The 18488-nt window shown below is 44.4% G+C and overlaps 1 protein-coding gene across 6 annotated transcripts in view; it reads right to left on the reverse strand.

Annotated features, from left to right (window-relative positions):
• The window catches only part of PlexA (plexin A), a 329472-nt gene that overhangs the window by 18627 nt on the left and 292357 nt on the right, over positions 1–18488 (reverse strand). For all 6 annotated transcript variants that reach the window (XM_089570875.1, XM_089570874.1, XM_089570873.1 and 3 more), the window contains 13 exons: positions 17596–17689; positions 16760–16874; positions 15729–15860; positions 15515–15622; positions 15261–15354; positions 14051–14232; positions 12476–12654; positions 11108–11237; positions 10882–11018; positions 10392–10583; positions 9704–9797; positions 8231–8488; positions 6708–6884 (listed from right to left, as the gene is read on the reverse strand). In XM_089570875.1, the coding sequence (XP_089427001.1) occupies positions 6708–6884; positions 8231–8488; positions 9704–9797; positions 10392–10583; positions 10882–11018; positions 11108–11237; positions 12476–12654; positions 14051–14232; positions 15261–15354; positions 15515–15622; positions 15729–15860; positions 16760–16874; positions 17596–17689 (1892 nt within the window). The remainder of the gene's footprint in view (positions 1–6707; positions 6885–8230; positions 8489–9703; positions 9798–10391; positions 10584–10881; positions 11019–11107; positions 11238–12475; positions 12655–14050; positions 14233–15260; positions 15355–15514; positions 15623–15728; positions 15861–16759; positions 16875–17595; positions 17690–18488) is intronic.

The raw sequence follows: 18488 nt of genomic DNA on the forward strand, positions 1-18488 counted from the left end.
ATATTATACTTTAACATGGAAACCACACTGAATATTGAGATATGTATTTAAATTGCTCCGAAAGAAAAACAGCTCATTAAAAACGAAAGATGTAGGATGGTGAGAAAAGAGTAGTACTGACATCACAAAAGTGCTCTAAATTAACTGGTCTTCTATTGCTGAACAATATCAGCAAAAATAAGAGTGGTGTACACTGCCACTCCATGCGTCTATATATCAAACACATTTCTCTGTAGAGCATACAGAAACCTTGAACTGGAGCCAAGAGGAACGAAGCTACATCTGATAAGAAAGGGTGTGATGAACCCCACACGTGCCAAAGAACTTGTTTGCCAGCAATAACCTGCTTTGCTCCCCTGAAGACGCTACTTAGGAGTTGCTGCCGAGATTTTATCAAACCACTTGAAAAGGCTCAGCTCAGATAGCAGCATAAGGCCAGGACTGTGTTGTTATCAGACAATTGTAAGAGCCCTCGTCACACTCGGAATACCGGAATACGGGCCAAGAGAACTTGTTCAGTGCCCCAGAGGCAAGATGTTGTTGACGGCTGCCGGCATGCACAGGTGAGCTCTGCTTCTAAAAGCTTGCTCTAGGCTTAGGTGCCATGGAAGGAATGCAATACTTTGAAACTAATTTATTGCAGGAACTGTGACCACTCGCAAGGACTGCCAAAGGACAGTAACAACATCACAGAGCGAGCGTAGTTGCATATCAGGATTACAGTGCTCTCGTACATGTCTTCAACAAATGAAGTCCATGTATTGGCTGTGAGCAAGAGACAAAAGTTTTAAGCGAAGGGTGCAACAAGACAAGAAGCTGCAATGGTTTATTTGATATTCAATTCTGGCTACCATGAACATAAATCTGCACCTTCTTTGCTCAGTACTGTTCCGATGACAGTACAGCACTGCTGTGTATTTAAAAGGAGACCAAGGACAAACTGAAGCTAGCCTAGACTGACTGATTAGTGCGTTCTAATGATAGAGAGGCTACTATCAATTGAAACTGGCTTTTGCGCGCTGTAAAAGGGCAAAAAATGAAATACAGGTATCACTGCCGTGGGTTGTTTTCACTATAATGATTTGCAACCACTTTAACAAACTGCAATGCTGCCAACGGTTTCTTGCTTGTAGTAGGTCTCTGGGGCTCCATTATTAACTAGCTATCAATAAGTCCATAAAATGTCATCACCAATGATCAAATTTTACAAGAACAAAGACTGGATAAACCTGTTCCCAGTGTGCCTTTAACTACAACGAATGGCAGGTGTTGTGGTACAAACATCTAGAGTTCATAATGTTTAGGAACTCTACACGTGTGAGGTGTCACAATCATTAACAATCTTGATGTAAAGGAAAGAAAAATTCGGGATTTTTTGCCTTACTTACAAATTAATATGCTGATGACAGCTGTGTGAACATGTTTTGACACTGTGTGCATCAAAGTGTGTTTTCCAAGTGCGCATGCACCAGATATGACTTGACGAGAGTGGATTTTGCACTGTTGGACAAGATTACTGGAATGCCTTTCCCCACATCATAACCACCTTCTCCTTGAGTCGCTACAAGTGACTGAACTTGAGGGCTATGTTGTTCCTTTGCTCTAACTGTGCTGTAGCCGGTGTGCCATTCCTCTCACATAAGAGCCGATGCATTCTGTTGAAGAATCAGACTAGACAATTGAGGGCAATGTGCTGTTGTTGTTGTTGTGACTGAGAGAAGGATGAAAAGGAAATTGCACGGGCCTGCCTACTGGCTCGAGCCGAGCCACCACTGCTGCCACGTGCAGATAGAATAGTGTTAAAAGATCAGAGGAAAGACAAAAAGGAAAGAAAAGACGTGCGTCGCAGCAACAACTGCGTCCCCCGGAGCGGACGCTGCTGAACACACAGATAAGCGGCACTTATCTGAATACACGCTCGCCGAAGCCAGAACAGATACCCTTCCCCATGGCAATGTGCTTAACAGTGACTGGCTTTCTGCTCCAATTGAAGTCCCTATAAAATGGCTGTTGCCAGTGAAGGCCCATGGCAAGAAGGCCACCTCGAATATAGGTGTTATTGTTGCATATTGCAACAACCAATATAGTGAAGCTATGCTTCTCATAGAATACACAACAGGCATGTTCCTAGCTATTTGAAATTTTATTTCCTTGTAAATGCTAAGAAAAAAATGAAAGGATGGTGAACTTTTGTGCTTTCCAGCAGTTTTTTGTTATCATAGCGCCTCGCCACGCAAAGCAGTCATAGCTTGCCTTTGTGTAATGCAGCCCGTTATAACTTTTGCACGTCATAGCCAGCATGACCAGTTGATGACAGTCTCCAACAGCCTGCCCATGTGATGTGTCTCGCTATTTAGCATGCAACATGCAAAATGTGGAAAAACCAGATTCTAATGAAGCCTCAGGAACAATTAATACAAGCAAACCTATCTGATCACAAACATGCAAGCAGAGACATTGATGATGCCTCCAGAAAAGTATACGCAAAAGCTAATTCGCATCCTGTCACGCATAATGTGCTTCAGCATATCAGTGAGAAACAGTTGTGCCTCGTTAAAATGGACATTGGTTGCCGAGCAATACAGTCTGTAAAGCGAGTTGTGCTTACGAATGAATCGCAAAGGAAGAAGAACATGCTATGATTAAGGTTTACTTTTGCACATACTGGTGACCAATGAAGTTAACTTGGACATAATTTTGAGAGGTACAAGCCCACTATCCACATCACCAATGTGCTTGAAATAATGTGGTGCAGCTTGAAGCAGCCTAGTGGTATTGATGTGCTTGATGGCCACTCATAGATAAATGACCAAACTACTACTGTGACTGTTCACATATAATGAAGCGCTCACTACTACAAATCAGCACTCAGTTGGCTGACCACTGCTGAATGCTGATTTCTGCATGGTACAATCTACAGAGGGAGTTTTCATTACAGTCATTCATTAAATACCAAAAATTGTGAGGCGCATTGATTATGCAACATTGCACTAATAAAGCGTGAAATAAAATAAACGGCCATCACTCAGCCATTTTTCCATTCCTGTGGTGTCCTGGTTGGGGCAGTAGAGATTTTGTTCTCATTACCGTCCATATTAACGAGACAAAAATATATGGGCCCTAATGGGCACTGTGCATTTTGACCCTGCCCATTGTCTGAATAGCGAATTTCCATATTAACGAGGTGTAAATACATTGAAAAAGTTTGGTGCGCAGAAGTCTATAATTCGTGCCATCCATATTAACGGGGGTCGTATTATTGAGGCACGACTGTATATTCAAATATTCTTTCTGCTAGTTGATTTCATGTGTTCACAAGTTTATGATTTTGTACCCCTTATGGAAAACTGCCTAAATGCTCAGCTAGAAACTGTTGTTGACAGTGTGTTTGCCACAGCCTCTGAGCAAAGAAACCTTCCAGGTATTGATAAGCAGACATTATTTGACAAATACACATTGTTTGACTGTGACTGAAAAGTTGCTTTTACAGCTCAAACCTGGTACGACAGCGCTCGATGTGATGCAACAAGCTTCATCAAGATGAATCTTCCATTAGCGCTCCCTCACGATGACTTCACCAGGCACTTATTAAATGATCTGAGAATAAACCTTTCTTTCTTTTGTAACTTCTCACAATAACCACCCTTTACCTATAATGTGAAGAGCCTTCTAAAGGGATTCCTGGTACGAGATCCCTTTCGTACTTGGACTTTCTGCCTTGCAAGTTTTCGTAATGCAAATAAATTTGTTTGTTCTGGAGTGTTGTGTTCTTGAGATTTCTGGGATTTCCAAATAATTTAACCAAACTTGAAGTGTGTTCCCGTGGTCTGCTTCAACAGTTTTTTTAAAAAAAGACGGTAAAATGGCAAACTGCGACCACCACAATGCAAGGCACTGTGTTACTTCTTTTCCGTCAATAAGTCTGCTCCTGTCACCCCCCTCAGCTGTACCCCTAAACCTTCCAAGAGTTATCATGGTTTGTCATGATGCTAGTAACTTCAAGACACAGCACGGTGACCAGCCTTTTATTTCGTTCAGTAAAAAGAATGGCCTAAAAAGGGTGTCTAATAGGCAGCTTATAGAAAGGCTCTACAGGTTTGTGGGTGCCCTTAACTTGCATTGAAATACCAGCACAAAGGCACCAGTACACCTTTTGTACCAGGCCCTGTATTCAAATAAGCCTGTAATGGCCACAAATAAAACTGGCAACTTTTGGCACAATGGAGACGTAGTGTTGATGTTGACCCAGCAGCCAAAGAATGGTGACCGACTTGCTGCATGGCATTTGCATGCACTGGCTAATAGGCTATTGAATGGCAGCCAAAAAGTCAGTGGTGATCATGTGGAGACTCCGATGTGCCATTTCAAGAGAATGAAGCTTGTGTTTTCGACTTCCAAAGCAGTTCAAAATGCTTCAAGATAAACATTAAAAAGGACCTCGCATTTAATGTCTTGCCCCTTTCCTAGCTTAGAAAAAGCTACGCCTTCAGCGAAAGTGCGCTCTTTGTCATTAGAGTGCACTAATCTATCGATATAGGCCAACTTCAATTCGCCCTCGGTGTCCTGTTACCTTTTGTGTTTCAATAATACAGCAGGTCTATAGTAATCACGGCTGTGTGGAATGCCTCAAACTCACATTGTAAAAATTTTTTTTTAAGAGATCCAGAGTCATTGTCAGTGCTGCATGATGTCAGACATAATGTGTAAAATACATTTTCAGCTCAGTATGCATGCCACTACTCAAATCGCATTAAACAGAACCGGCAGAAGTTGTCAGATTTAACTAATAGCTGGGGGGCAGGAGCTCTTGTGATGGTCGGTGCTACGTGTTCAACAGCTAGACTCAACATCATCATTTTCTTACATTTTATTAGTGACAAAGATGAGTATCAAGCATTTAATAACATAGAAAGAAAAGCAATACGAAGAGTGAGCAGCTCATAAAACAAAACAAAAACTGAAGACACGCCATGATGTTATCTTGCCACGTACAGTAGGCATTTCCAACAGTTCAAATAATGCGCAGTGCTTCCTTGCTTTGAGGCTTTTCACTGACGCATATGCTCTCACTAAGATTGTGACAGACTACTTGGTGACCTTCATTTGACTTTGATGACCTTCACTGTAGATGATACGGCTGTGTTGATGCTGTCTTGTTGAGCCTTCCCTCATGTTAGTCAGAAAGCATTTCTGCAGCATTTGTTACAACGCTGATCCCATAAATTTTGTTCATAGTAGAAAGAAAGTGACTGGCAGAGCTCCTTCTCTGCAGCCAATCTGCCCTCGCAGGCCACATAAAGCATGTTCGATGGCTGCAGAGGCGCCCCAGATCACTGCATGCATTCAAAAGTGCTGTCCTCAGGAAATCTTGGGGTACACAAATGAATGTGATCAGGTGTCGAGCAAGAAAGTAACGCTAAAAAGATTGCTGAAAAAAAAAAAAGCTGAGCACATGCGAAGCGAATACTACTGCCTGCAGTCGGCATGGCTCAAATCTTCTAGATGCTTCATCCCTATTCAGCTGTGATGGCAGGCAAGGGTGGGGGGCAACTGCGGTGGTAGCGCAGCCAACCGAGCATGGTCTCGTGATTGCCGCACACCACCTGAAACAACATTTGGCGCCCTTGGATACAAGTGTCATGTTTGTGCCACAGTTTCCGAAGACCTCTCGCAATGAGGCTGCCAGCCCCAGCTCACCCCACCCACTGCCTTAGGAGAAAAACAGAAACAATGCAAACAGATGTGGGCCCCAAGTGGAAAGAATAAAAGTAAAGGCAATGAAGGCATAGCAAAATGCTACAGCACAAAAGAAGAAAATGAAGAGAGCAATAAAGAGGTGAGAAACACACATGCCAGGACAGTCCCATGCATATCACTGTAGTAAAGTATGGTAAAGGCAGAAGAATACATGCATCAAACTACAATGGAGCCATAAATATCTGATCCCCTCTCAATATGAAGCAGTGTGCAACAGGGCAAGTAGAGAAATTATGCACAGACTGCTTTTAAATTTGAATAAAGACATGGAGAACCCTGGAAGTGAGCAAAATACAACAAAAGAAAGAAAAACACACCCTTAACTGCATTTTAAGCCCATTGCTGAAAGTATGCAAGTGCCTAGATTAACGTAACAAGACAGTGGGTGATGGTATGACATAGAATCTAGCTCAACTGACACTGGATACTTCAGACGGTCTGTACGCAGCAGCTAATTGCTTACGTAAGAATATTATTCTTGAGCTTTGTTTTCGTTTTGAGTTTAAAATAGGGGTGCGTACGAAATTTTATATAGTTTGCGAATAGCACTTACTACCGTATATTAGGACGTGTAAGTTGACTCCGAATACCTCTAACCCCCCTCAACTGGCAGCCCTTGCTGACCTAGAGAAAGCTGCCTCCAAATATACATATATATAACTGCAATTTCTTGTCTTTGTTCTGCTTTTGATTTTCATTGCTCCTTCTTCTTTATTGGTTTTGAGTAAATGAAGAGTGCAGTGGCTGGGCACCTCAACCATGCCGTAAGGGAAGAAAGGAAGGTGAGAGTGAAAGAAGAAAGGGCGGAAGGGGTGCCCCAGTGGAGGGCTTCCACACTTTTGTGCAACCTCAGCATGGCCCTGTTTGAAAGAAAGGGAGGCAGGCAGCAAAAGAGAGGGGAAAAAAAAGAAAGGAGGGGATGAAAGAGACAGAGAGAGAAAACTGCATACCACAACTTGTGGGATCTGGTTGCGGTCCGGGTTCCCGTTTCGGTCTTGGGCCGGCGGCTGGTCCGTCGGCGGACGGCAGGTGAGCTGCACCCGCGACAGCGAAGTCACATTACAGATGCTGGTCCCAATGCGCACAATCACATCAGACTCCTGGCATGCCCGGTCCAGATTGTTGCCCTGGAAAAGGAAAGAGAGAGAGAGAGACAACCGTGAGCAGCGAACTGGCACAGACTAAGGTTATCTAATGGTGCAGTGCAGCTATCTAATGGTCGCTTAGTCCTCCCTCTGTGTGCCCACCATGTTACGGTCAACCTGCCCTAGGTGGCCCCCCTTAGGTGGTAGGTGGGCTGGGTCACATGAGCTTGTGACATCATCACAACCTGCCCATTGTATTGTAAGCAAACTTCCCACCATGGCAAGTGGCAGTTAAATAAAAGATTATTCGTGAGAAGTAACTTGGGATGAGCAACCTGGGTCTCACTCATAAGTCCCACCGATGACAGCACCTGCTATTACAGTACAGTGGTGCATCGCTTAACCGCTGCATCACTGCACCAGGAGTGGTACGAGGACTCCCAGCGATCTATGAATTGAACCTGAAGTCCTATTTTGCCAATCTTTGTCTGAAGCCAGCCTGACCTTGAAAACCAAGCCTCTAACCGAAACCGAAGTGAAAATTGAACTGCTAGCTTACCTAATTCGCATTTGGCCTAACCCCACTAAATCTTCCGTCAGTTTTTTATTCCTTCGAAAGAGAATAACTGATTTGCGTCTGATTAACGGGTTGCTGATGCCAAACAAGTGGAAGTCCTCCATAATCTGTTATTTTCAGCATCTCAAAGGCACTACTCACCAACAAATACACAAAAAAAAATTGAGCTCATAGCAAGGAAAAGACAGAATACAAAACAGACATCAGATGCACAACTCTAAGCAAAACACACCCTGCAGTTTTTATATACAATAGTTACTGAATATAAAAAAAAACAGAGCAGAATGAGCAGCAATCAATGTGATTGATGGGGCAGAATGAGATCAAACATGCAGAGTAGTTCTTCCTTGTAAATTCGCAATATCATGTTGCAAATCATTTGCTTTTGCCTTGATTGCCATGCGCTAATATAATAACAGAACTAATTTTTCACCCCCAACAGTTTTTCTTTTTACCCTTGTAAGGGAAAGGCCTCACCTGTTAACCTGCAATTAGCGCCGTCCTGCATTATTAGCTGCGGCCACCCTATCCTCACATATTTCCAAATTTCACCCACCTGCCTGACCTATGGCGGCCCTGGACTACGTCTGCTGTCCCTTCAAATTTAATCTGTCACCCTAATAGACGTCCACCAGTTACCTGATCTCCAATCCAAGTTGCTCTCTTTTTGTCTTTCAAGGTTATCCCCCATTGTTCTCCTTTCCACACAGCATGCTGTGAGATGTCCTGAATTTCCTTTTTTCTTTTCAGGTAGACGGATCTGTGCTGAACGATGAACTCCACAGCATACCCAATGCCGTGCCCCACTCACATTAATGGTGAGGTAGTCGCTCTTGTAGTACTTGATCTGGTCCTTCTCGGTGAACGGGAAGTACTCGGGGTCTGGGAACATCTGGAAAGGCGGGAAGCCCTTGGAGGACCACAGATTGCGCACTTGCTCGACGGCGTCCATGCGGAAGCCGTACTCCAGCTCCACGGGCACGTCTGGGTTGCCCCCAAACTGCAGCTTCTCCCGCGGCACCGCTGGGCTCTTGCACTTCATCTGTTGGGCCGAGTCTGGGATGCATCTCTGCATTGGCATTCACCCCAGAGCAGTCAGGCAAGGAGTGGAAGCTGCCTTCTCAGAGGCATGTACAGCGCATCAGCTCATTAAGCCAACCAGCCTTTTACAAAGGCACATCATCATGGTGTAGAGCCCAATCAAGATAATGTTCGCCCCATGACTTTTCACAGAACCTGAGAAATAGATCGAACTATTGAACAGTGTGAACAGTCTGCAAAGTTTAAAAGAATCATTTTGAAGAGACAAAATCGGTCGGAAGATACTCTTGCTAATTTTTCCCCGTGTCACGACCTGCCCACAAGGGACATTAATAATAGCTTGTATTTGGGCAAGAGCAACTACATGTCACCGCCACTGATACTGTCTGTGCGACCTGCGGATCATGTTATGAGCCATGCCACAGATATATTGGCAAGTCCATCCTCGTAAAACTCCAAATGCTTGGAATTAAAAAAAAATTCAGTCTGCAACTGCACATGTCCGATTTCTGGTCACAATAAAAAAATTTCAATTAGTATGTGTATGTGTACCTCTTGTACAGTGCACTTTACATTAAAAGTGAATAAATCTAAATTAAATTAAATTCAAGTCAAGGAACTGGTAGATTAAAATGCAACCCCATTTCAGTCCCTGGGAAGTAGCGACCAAAGTAAAAAAAAAACTCAATACGGGAGTCTTGTGGGGGATGCAGCATAACGTTTTAGGTATCTTTGAAGCCCTTTGTTTAGACATACGGTTAGAAGCATACAGTTTGGTTTGGTTTATGGGGTTTAACGTCCCAAAGCGACTAAGGCTATGAGAGAAGCCGTAGTGGAGGGCTCTGGAAATTTCGACCACCTGGGGTTCTTTAACGTGCACTGACATCGCACAGTACACGGGCCTCTAGAATTTCTCCTCCAAAGAAATTCTAGCCGCCGCGGCCGGGATCGAACCCGCGTCTTTTGGGTCAGCAGCCAAGCACCATAACCGCTGAGCCACCGCGGCGGCAGAAGCATACAGTATATAGATATTAACAGGGCTAATCTACCCTGACACAGTGTTGCACTAGCTGCTGCAAATAAAACATAAGTAGATCACTCAATACTCATGAATGTAATTTAGAAAATTTTTTTTGTCATATGTTCCGTGAGTTTGGCCATATACTGCAGAAAAAAAAAATTCAGGTCGGCATGAGCAAGAACTGAATGAACAAAAAGAAAGTAACTCAAGCAGGCAACTCACACTGTAGTGTTCCTCGCCGTCGAGAGTGATGTACATCATCGGCTCCTGAACTGCGTTTAGGTTTCGCCCCTTGACAGTCACCGTGATGCCTCCACTGCACAGCAAGAGACACAGCCCCATGCAGTTATCACTACGAAGCAGTTCTGTCTCGCTCTCCAACCACGCTGAAAGATCAGTTACCTTGCTCAAACGTCAAAAATCAAAGTGTGCATATCAATAACTTCACTTTAATGTGCTAAAGCTGCACCCGCTGCTACAAAACATGCCACAGTGAAAGGCAGTGCATTAATTTTCACCACTTCCTTTTTTTGCAGATGAATTTTTTGCAGTTCACCATAACCAAAATGTAGCTATCGCAGTTGCAAGTGAATCCAAGAACTCATGAGCGAAATTTCCCAACAGCCAGTGAGCCACTGCAGTTTGCAGCAGTAACTCGTAAGAGAATTTGATTTGTTCAAGCAGACCCACCATGGCTAGAGGCACCCTCAAAAGCCAAAAAGAAAAGCCACAGGGGGTCACATGTCAAGCCATGGTCAGCAGCCCAAAAGGACACACCAAAGTGATGACACATGCAACAAAACAGTGGCCTTTTCTTCAGCCTCCTGTGGAAGCTGTCCTGCTTCCCCATATTCCACAAGCATGACTACAATAAACAAACAAACGCCCTGGCCAGCAGCACAGTTCTCACCTCGGTATCCCTCGTGGGACACTGGAGTGCCTGGCTGAGCCGGACTCCACTTTCTCAATTTCGGGGTCCTCAACGTAGAGGTAAATGTAGTCCTCAAAGAGGCGCAGCCCTTTATCAAACTTGACCCGAACTTTGCCCTCGTTGAACGTGGTAGATGCACTTGTGTTGCAGCTGACCACGTTCTGCTCCCGCCTGCAAAGGCACGAGAAAGCGAACTCCTCGTGAGCTAAATAGAAAAAAAGGAGAGGCGGCAATACATGCGCGGGAAACCTTCTTGGCATCACCTATGTGCCCCTGTAGCAACAGTTCCGACACAAATGGGAACAAAGCAGGCAGCATAAATTCACCACTTATCCAACAAGCTTCTGCAGCTCACAGTAATGTTGGTGCCATGATGGCAGCTATGCAAAAGGTGCTAAGGGCACCTTCTAAAGGAACTTGAATCACGTGCCAATCCACTATGGTAAGAGGCAGTAGCCAAAGCACTCACGTGATGATCTGGCAGGGCATTCCCCCAACAAATGCTTCCACATGACTGCCAGCGTCCATGTGCAGACCCCAGATGCGCAGACTTGTACCCCCAGACTTCGGCCCCTTGCTCGGATTTATCGAGGTGATTCGTGGGTTCTGCAAAGAGACCGCCATTGCCAGGAGTGAGCACAGGATCAATAAACTCCCTCGCTCAGCAACTCGGGAGTACGAAAGGGGGCACTGACCACGAAGGAGTAGTTCTGCTTTGACTTGGCCGTGTAGTCGTTGAGGACCTTGACGATGACGGGCCCCGAAATGGTACCACTTGGGGGGCTCGTCGTCAGGTTGCGGGGGCTCTCGATCTCACACACAATTCTGCAGAGGGTAAACAAGGCAAACATGCCTCCAGTAAGTTGATGAGTATTTACGGGACAAGAGCACATCAGCCATAGAGCGCCGAACACAGGGTTAGTGGTCAGCATAGGCGCACAACATGCTACAGGTTGAGTTTTCCAATGGCGCAATTAAAGCACCAGAAATGTAAAGTGGCTAAAGGTTACGGGCCTTGGAGAAGTAAGTGTAAGTATCGAGGATGCATTTCTGAAATGTGATGACGACGCTTGATGCTGCTTCTAAGCTTCAAAGGCAGCTTGGCTAAAAAGCACCATGGCTAATGTGTTTGGTCTGCATGTGTAGGAGGCAGCAAACTCCAGAGAGGGCTGAGCACCAGGCTGAGGAAACGCTTGAACCCGTCAGAAAACTGATGGGTACCCAGCAGCACAGCGGCTCGAACCCAACGACTATATGAGGTAGATGCTTAGACCACAAGGCTGCTGCTGCAGTGCTTAGCATCAGTTAGCTTGAAGCCTGAAGCTCCTTAAATGTTTCCGACCACCTCTATAATTACAACCGACCACCTCTATTACACTGAATGATGGGAGAAAAACAAAAAATCTTTCTTATTGCTCCCATTATTAGTGGTCAGCCAGAATGGCGCTGAGGATGTTTGCTATGAAACTGATGCAAACGCATGCCATTATCTTTTTCTGGCAAAACCAGGAGTCACGCAACACCCTCTGCTTGATCCAAGTGAAAAAGTATGTTAACCCATCATAACATTGATGTGCAGATGCCATGCTTGAAAAATACGATGTAATCAGCCAGCACTGTTTCTACAGTAAAAGCTTGTAAACTCGAACTTTAAGGGAGTGGTAAAAGTGTACACATTATTTGAAAGTTCAAATTATGGAATGATCCTGAAAGAACTAAAAATAACTGCTTGCATCATGCTAAGTTTATTTGGTGAAAGACTGGGCAATGGTTGCTTGCTTCTGAGATGTGAATAGCGCAACAATGACTACCGCTACTGCGTCGCACACCTATCACGTGACCTCACAAGTGGCAGTGTTGCATGTGAGGTTGATTCACCACACGAACTGCGAACAGCTCATGAGGAGCACACAGCTTCAGCGCATTGAGAAAACAGAAGAACCACACGGACAGCAGCAACAAAAATTGTATACAGTTGTGCTAAGTGTTAATCTTGAATACTTGGTGGCTAAACAACATGAAATGGGACATTCGGAGCTCCCTTGTGAAGCACACAGACCCACCTAGTAGTCTTGACATACAAGTCCTTGTGGGGGATGCAGGGAATTTGGGCCAAGGAGACTCCATTCACTTCCTTGGACACGTGGATGCCGTTCTGGATATCCTGGAAGACTCGTCCCAGATTGTAGCCCTCGATGGTGATGTTGGTGCCACCTTCCCAGGGTCCCGACGTCGGGTAGATCTGTGCACACAGGATGTGGCGTTAGTACAAGTCGTACAGGTGTCTCACATTATCTTTCCTTAACCTTGGCTGTATCCTTTAAACCTTGGCTACAACTGTAGTAGCTGCCATGTATTTGTGAACAAGTATCACGAGCCTTGTACTTGCGGGCATGGCTAACTGCATTTGCTTTACCATGCCACTTGTATTTCATAAAAAAGAACATTCCTATCTGGGTTGAGAACAGGAGCAGAGATGAGGTTTCTAAGTTAAGTTTTAGTCCATAAGACAACACTGAATTTTTGTTGTAGCTCTGATGACATAGTTATGAAATTCTGCCAACTCCTGCACTAGGCAACTTTTGCACAAGGAGACAAGAGAGCAGAGGTTGCAAGATGTAATGACACTTTATCCATCTTCACAATGTGAAATGACTGAAAGATCCAATGATCATACAATCTGCTCTGCTTTATTACTTTCTGGCTTTCACTCATCTGCTTGCGTGGTTGTGTAAGCTAATACTGTGGTCTGCCATGAAAGAGCTTTTCAGAGAAGCATTTTCAAAGATAGCAAGGAGCAAGTCACTAACGCAATGCCTAAAGTATGACACAGGTGACAGACAACTGCAAGAGAACAGCATGTACTATCGCGCTCAATATGAGTTGCAACGCGCGGTCATCGACCGGGGCTCCTTCCGTGGTGTGCCTCCTCCAAACAGTCGCTCGGAATTCTGGGAGAAACTTTTTCCTGAGCGGGGGTGCTGTTGTTTCCTGGAACAGCAGTTTCTCCCAGAATTCCGAGCGACTGTTTGGAGGGGGCACACCACGGAAGGAGCCCCGGTCGATGACCGCGCGTTGCAACTCATATTGAGCGCGATAGTACCACCCTAATTTGTTATTATCACCACTTTAACATTATTATTATTATCGATAAATTTCCTCCATACTTCACTGGAACAGTTAACAAAACATAGAGCAGACAAAGTATTCTTGTACAAAAAAAAAAAATACATTTAAAATTACGATAACTGCAAAAGAGAAAGTGGCTGCACAAAGACAAAGCAGGCAGATGTAGGCTGGCTATGAACAACTTTTCTATGCTATAAGGAATGCACATATAAATGTCGCCTGCTCGGCAATGACAATAAAGAAGCTCATGCAACCTGCAAAAGAGATATTGCTCGTTCAGCTGCCAGGATCAAATACTATCTTCAGCTTCCTAGGGGAGAGAAAATCAAAAAAAGAGATCGAGAGAAAGAATGAAATTAACCGATGCTATAACCTGCAATGCTGCGGACCACACTAAACATGTGACGGTGTGTGTGTGTGACACAAATCCAATTCAATCGGCTCGCTTGTCCTGAGCACGTCTTGTAGCCTGTACGTGGCTGCCATCAAAGGTGACACTCAACACCCACCCTGGTCACTTGTGGGTCGGGACAGGTCTGGGTGCGTTCGAGCCACTTGGTCGCGTGGCCGTCGCACTGGTCCTGCACCTTGCACGAGTTGCTCTGCTGACACCAGCCGCACGCGTACTTCTCCGGGAGCTCCAGGCAGAGGCCACAGTTCTCGGACATGTTCTCGCACCGGTACACGAGAACTGCAAGGCGCACAAAATGCATGCTCTAGCTTCGCCACATGCACTCCGGGCAAGCTTTTTCACAGCTGAGAGTGTAGACTGTGCCTGTTATCACTACCTGAACTTCAATTCAACAGGAATTTTTTTTTTTTTTCGCCTACGATACTTCATATTTCCTGTAATGTGCCCAACAGATAACTACCGGGCCCTTAAAGTAATAGAGTCTATTCCAAGAGAAGGAAAATCATAGGGATATGGTGACCACAGCTGATGCAGAACAGGGTTAATTGAAGATCAACGGGAGGCGTCTTTGTGCTGCCATGATATACCTGGGATCAGCCCAGTTTTTTTTAATGAAGAATCACAGAAGGACAGTGCAACTTTTTTTTTTTTTTTTACATACTCAATGATTCAATCTGACAACAGGGAAAAAAGAAAGGAAGAAAGAAGGACTCGTCAGCAGCAGCACAAAGCTGATGCATGGGTGTGATGACCACATCTAACAAAGCGAGCAAAAATTAACATAATGAAATTCAAATCGCGACAGCACACTGCCATGTCCATGAATTTTTTTCCCTTTTTCTCAGACCCCTGCCTAATACTCCTCATATCAAGCAAACACTTCTCTATATACCCATTAGTTTCTTCCGCATCTAATCTCTTATCCCTGAGGCATTTTTCTTAAAACCTCGTATGTTCAATGCCTGCATCTGGCAATAACTTACGTTCAGAATAAGACACTGCCATTGAAAGTGCCACTCTCGTAGCTCATGTTCACATAATTACAACTCTTTTTAGTTCAAGTAGCAGCTGAAGAGAGCAGCGAACATCACTTAGCAATGACATGATAACAATGACATGCTATCAATTTTTCACAGATACCCTCACAACCAAAGGAAAGTATAAACTCTGATGAATATATATATATATATATATATATATATATATATATATATATATATATATATATATATATAGAGAGAGAGAGAGAGAGAGCGGCTGTTCTGCACCAACAGTGAAGAAAAGGTAAAAGAATGTCAAGAACGCACCGTGAATGTTCTCTGGATTGTCTAAAGGCTTGTTGCCTTCCCAGATGACTGCAAAGGCAGCAGTGATGTTCGGGGCCTGTGTGCCGTAGTTAAACTGCATAGAAAGACAAGTTAAAAGAAAAAATGTCAAGCATTTCAGAAGAGGCACTCGGGTGACACTCTCAGCACAGCACAGGAAAAGGCTTCCTGCTTCAAAGGCAGAGAACGCAGTAGACTGTCTCAGCAAATGTGCACCAAAAGTAGAGTGAGGTTACCTGCATATTCTCGCAGTATATTGTGTCTCCCAGAAGCTGTGCATTCACTTGCTTCACTCTGCCTTCAATGTTGAACTGGCACACAAACCTCGTAGACGCTATGAAAGGCTGAAGAAATAAACAAAGGGATCCACATAAGAGGAATTTGCAATTTCTGAGGTGCGTGTTAGAAGCAGCAGGTGAGTTCGCGTGAAGGGATGAAAGGGGTGCTCACTTGGATGTTTTCAACCTTCACTTGAATGCGCTTGTTGATGCCCATCGGCACAAGGATCTCAGTGGCAATGCCAGTGGTGGCGTTGATCCGTGGGCAGAACCCTGGTCCTGACCGAATGCTTGGCCCAACGCTCTGCAGTTGTTCAAGACGAAATTAGGGGAGTGGAAGAAAGGGAGAAACTAAGGCTTTACGACAATGAAAGATTCTTCACAAGCAATCATGTGATCGCTGCTTGCGTTTAAAAAAAAAAAAGAGCAACTACGCACTAATTCCCTCATAATTTTTTGCCTACCGAAGTTGGACAAGAAAAATGCGGCTTTTTTCCGTCAAAGGTACGCCTTCCAACGAATGGTATTGGCCAATTTTCCTGAGCCTGCTAGTCAATGCGGGTGCGGGGGGGGGGAGGGGACTACCTCCAACAGTGCAGGGAAGAGACTGTTCCCTTTCATCTTTCGCTCCCTGCATTATTATAATAGCAGGTTCATGAGAATCGGCCAATACCATTGGCTGGAAAGGTGTCTGACGAGGAAAAGGCACTTTTTTTCTTGACTTGCACCTGACTACAGATGCGCTTTTCGACACAAACTGCAAAGTTATACCTTCACGTAAGTATAATTGTGCTTAATATACCGTTTTAAAATATAAGCGTCATGATGCGACTGTGTAATATAAGCTGTAGTGGAGCCCCCGGACCAGTTTCGGTGCCACACGGGGGTGAAAGCATCTCAGCAACGGATGGTATGCATAGTGGGTATGCATTGTGGGTGTGCATTGTGGGTGTGCATTGTGGATGTGCATTGTGGGTGTGCATTGTGGGTGTGCTTTGTGGGTGTGCATTGTGGGTGTGCATAGTGGGTATGCATTGTGGGTGTGCATTGTGGGTGTGCATTGTGGGTGTGCATTGTGGGTGTGCATGGTGGGTGTGCATTGTGGGTGTGCATGGTGGGTATGCATAGTGGGCATGCATATGTTCCCCACCGGCCTGCTAATGGGCCCATAGCGGCGAAGACTGTCAAAGGTTCGGTTCTCACCGATACACCCGTGACGAGGATGTCGTTGCGGCAGTTTTCTCCCGTGTCATGAGTGCAGCGGTGCCTGCCAACGCACCAGTCGCAAGGGAAGGAGCTGGACACACACTCGGTGCACCTGCGCAAGTCATGAACACCAGCAAAATAATGATCATGATGATGAAAATGACAGCCTAAACTTGATCACTTTGTAAGCTGTCCCTGCAATGCATGTAGCATGACAAAATGGTTGCCAAAGCTCAGGCAAAACTTTCAAAGTAAAAGAATATACAGAAAAAAAGAGAAAGAAAGGAAAAAAAAACGCACAACAGGCACTCAAGGTAGGATCTGACGAAACTGCGCGCCAAAGGTCTGAAAGACTGAAAGAATGTTGCTCTATGTTTTAAGAAATAAAACTCACCATTCTGGACAAAATCAGATAATAAACATAACTCAATAAAAATAAAAAGAGAGATGTGCATGTTAAGCTCACCACAAAGGACGCAGCATGTACTTACAATGTTCCAAACTCAGTTATGTTAAAGCTTTGACTATATGAAAACGACTTCCATAAATTCAATGAAAAGTACAGCAAAATAGCTGCTTGATCAGGTTCCGTTAAACAAACAACTATACCAAAAACGCAATTGAGTGCGAATCAAACAAAAGAGAGGACAAAGCTCTACTTCCAGCTTACATGATGGAAATTGCTGAAAAGAAAGAAAGAAAGAAAGAAAGAACGCCTCCATCACTGAATTAGCTCTCTACTTAAAAACTTGTTTCATTTCTTTTCTTTTCTAGTGAAACCCACACAAGAAGTGCCCGAAGACCAAATCCCTGAGCCCTAGGCAAGTACTTACGATGTGTAAGTGCTGCAGTCGTAGAAGGTGAAGTTCGTGGCGACAAAGTCCGGGTTGCTTTTCATCCTCACAGACAGCTTGGCAGTGAAATGATCTGCAGTGAAATGACCATCACCAATATATGTATTAAGAGATAACACCCTGTTCAGAAAAGTTGAGGGAAAAAAAAATGAGACAAGTAAAGGTAGCCTATTGCAAAGCATGCACTTGTTAGCAAGAGCACAAAACAGTGCTTTTTATGATATGCATAACAATGCAGCCCTGGAGGAGGTAACCACACTGTGACAGACAATGAAGCAAAAGAATCCATTAGTACCGACACAATATGTAAATCAATAAGAAGCTCATTAACTGTACTGCACAAGCACTATTGCATTTCAACCATGCAAAAGCGCACCTAGTTCAACAAGGGCCCACTGTTGTTTCTAAATGAACCTGGGAGCAGTGGAAACCTTTTGTGCACTGAGAGAAATACATAAATTATTCGTAGTGGCTAATGTATCAGGACTTCTTCAAACTATTGAGCCTTGCTGATGCATTCCATACGAGTATGACTGAGGCACTGCAGCTTGATTTATTAAACAGCAAGCTTCGATTGCATACTCCTTGAATTAATTCTTGATAAAGCTCAGACAAATAACAGAGGATGATAGTCTGTATGAAAGCTGCCTTCCGTTCTCAGTTGTAGGAAGTTGTTGAATAGCCCATCTTTTGCAAATGTGGCATGACAGCCCCAGTGGTATGCCGATTTTCAGCACCATTGCAAAGTTCACTCAGATGTGCTTAAACTTCTTCCTTGGGGTCTGCAAAATTGCACTTCCAATGTATTTCAGGCTTAAAGGCCCCGTGCCCACCCCAGCGCAGCAGACACTCTCTACCTCTCTTTCAGCGAG

The sequence above is a fragment of the Amblyomma mixtum genome, chromosome 2 (genome assembly GCF_055824585.1).
Source record: "Amblyomma mixtum isolate Tamu chromosome 2, ASM5582458v1, whole genome shotgun sequence".
NCBI classification, from domain to species: Eukaryota; Metazoa; Arthropoda; class Arachnida; order Ixodida; family Ixodidae; genus Amblyomma; species Amblyomma mixtum.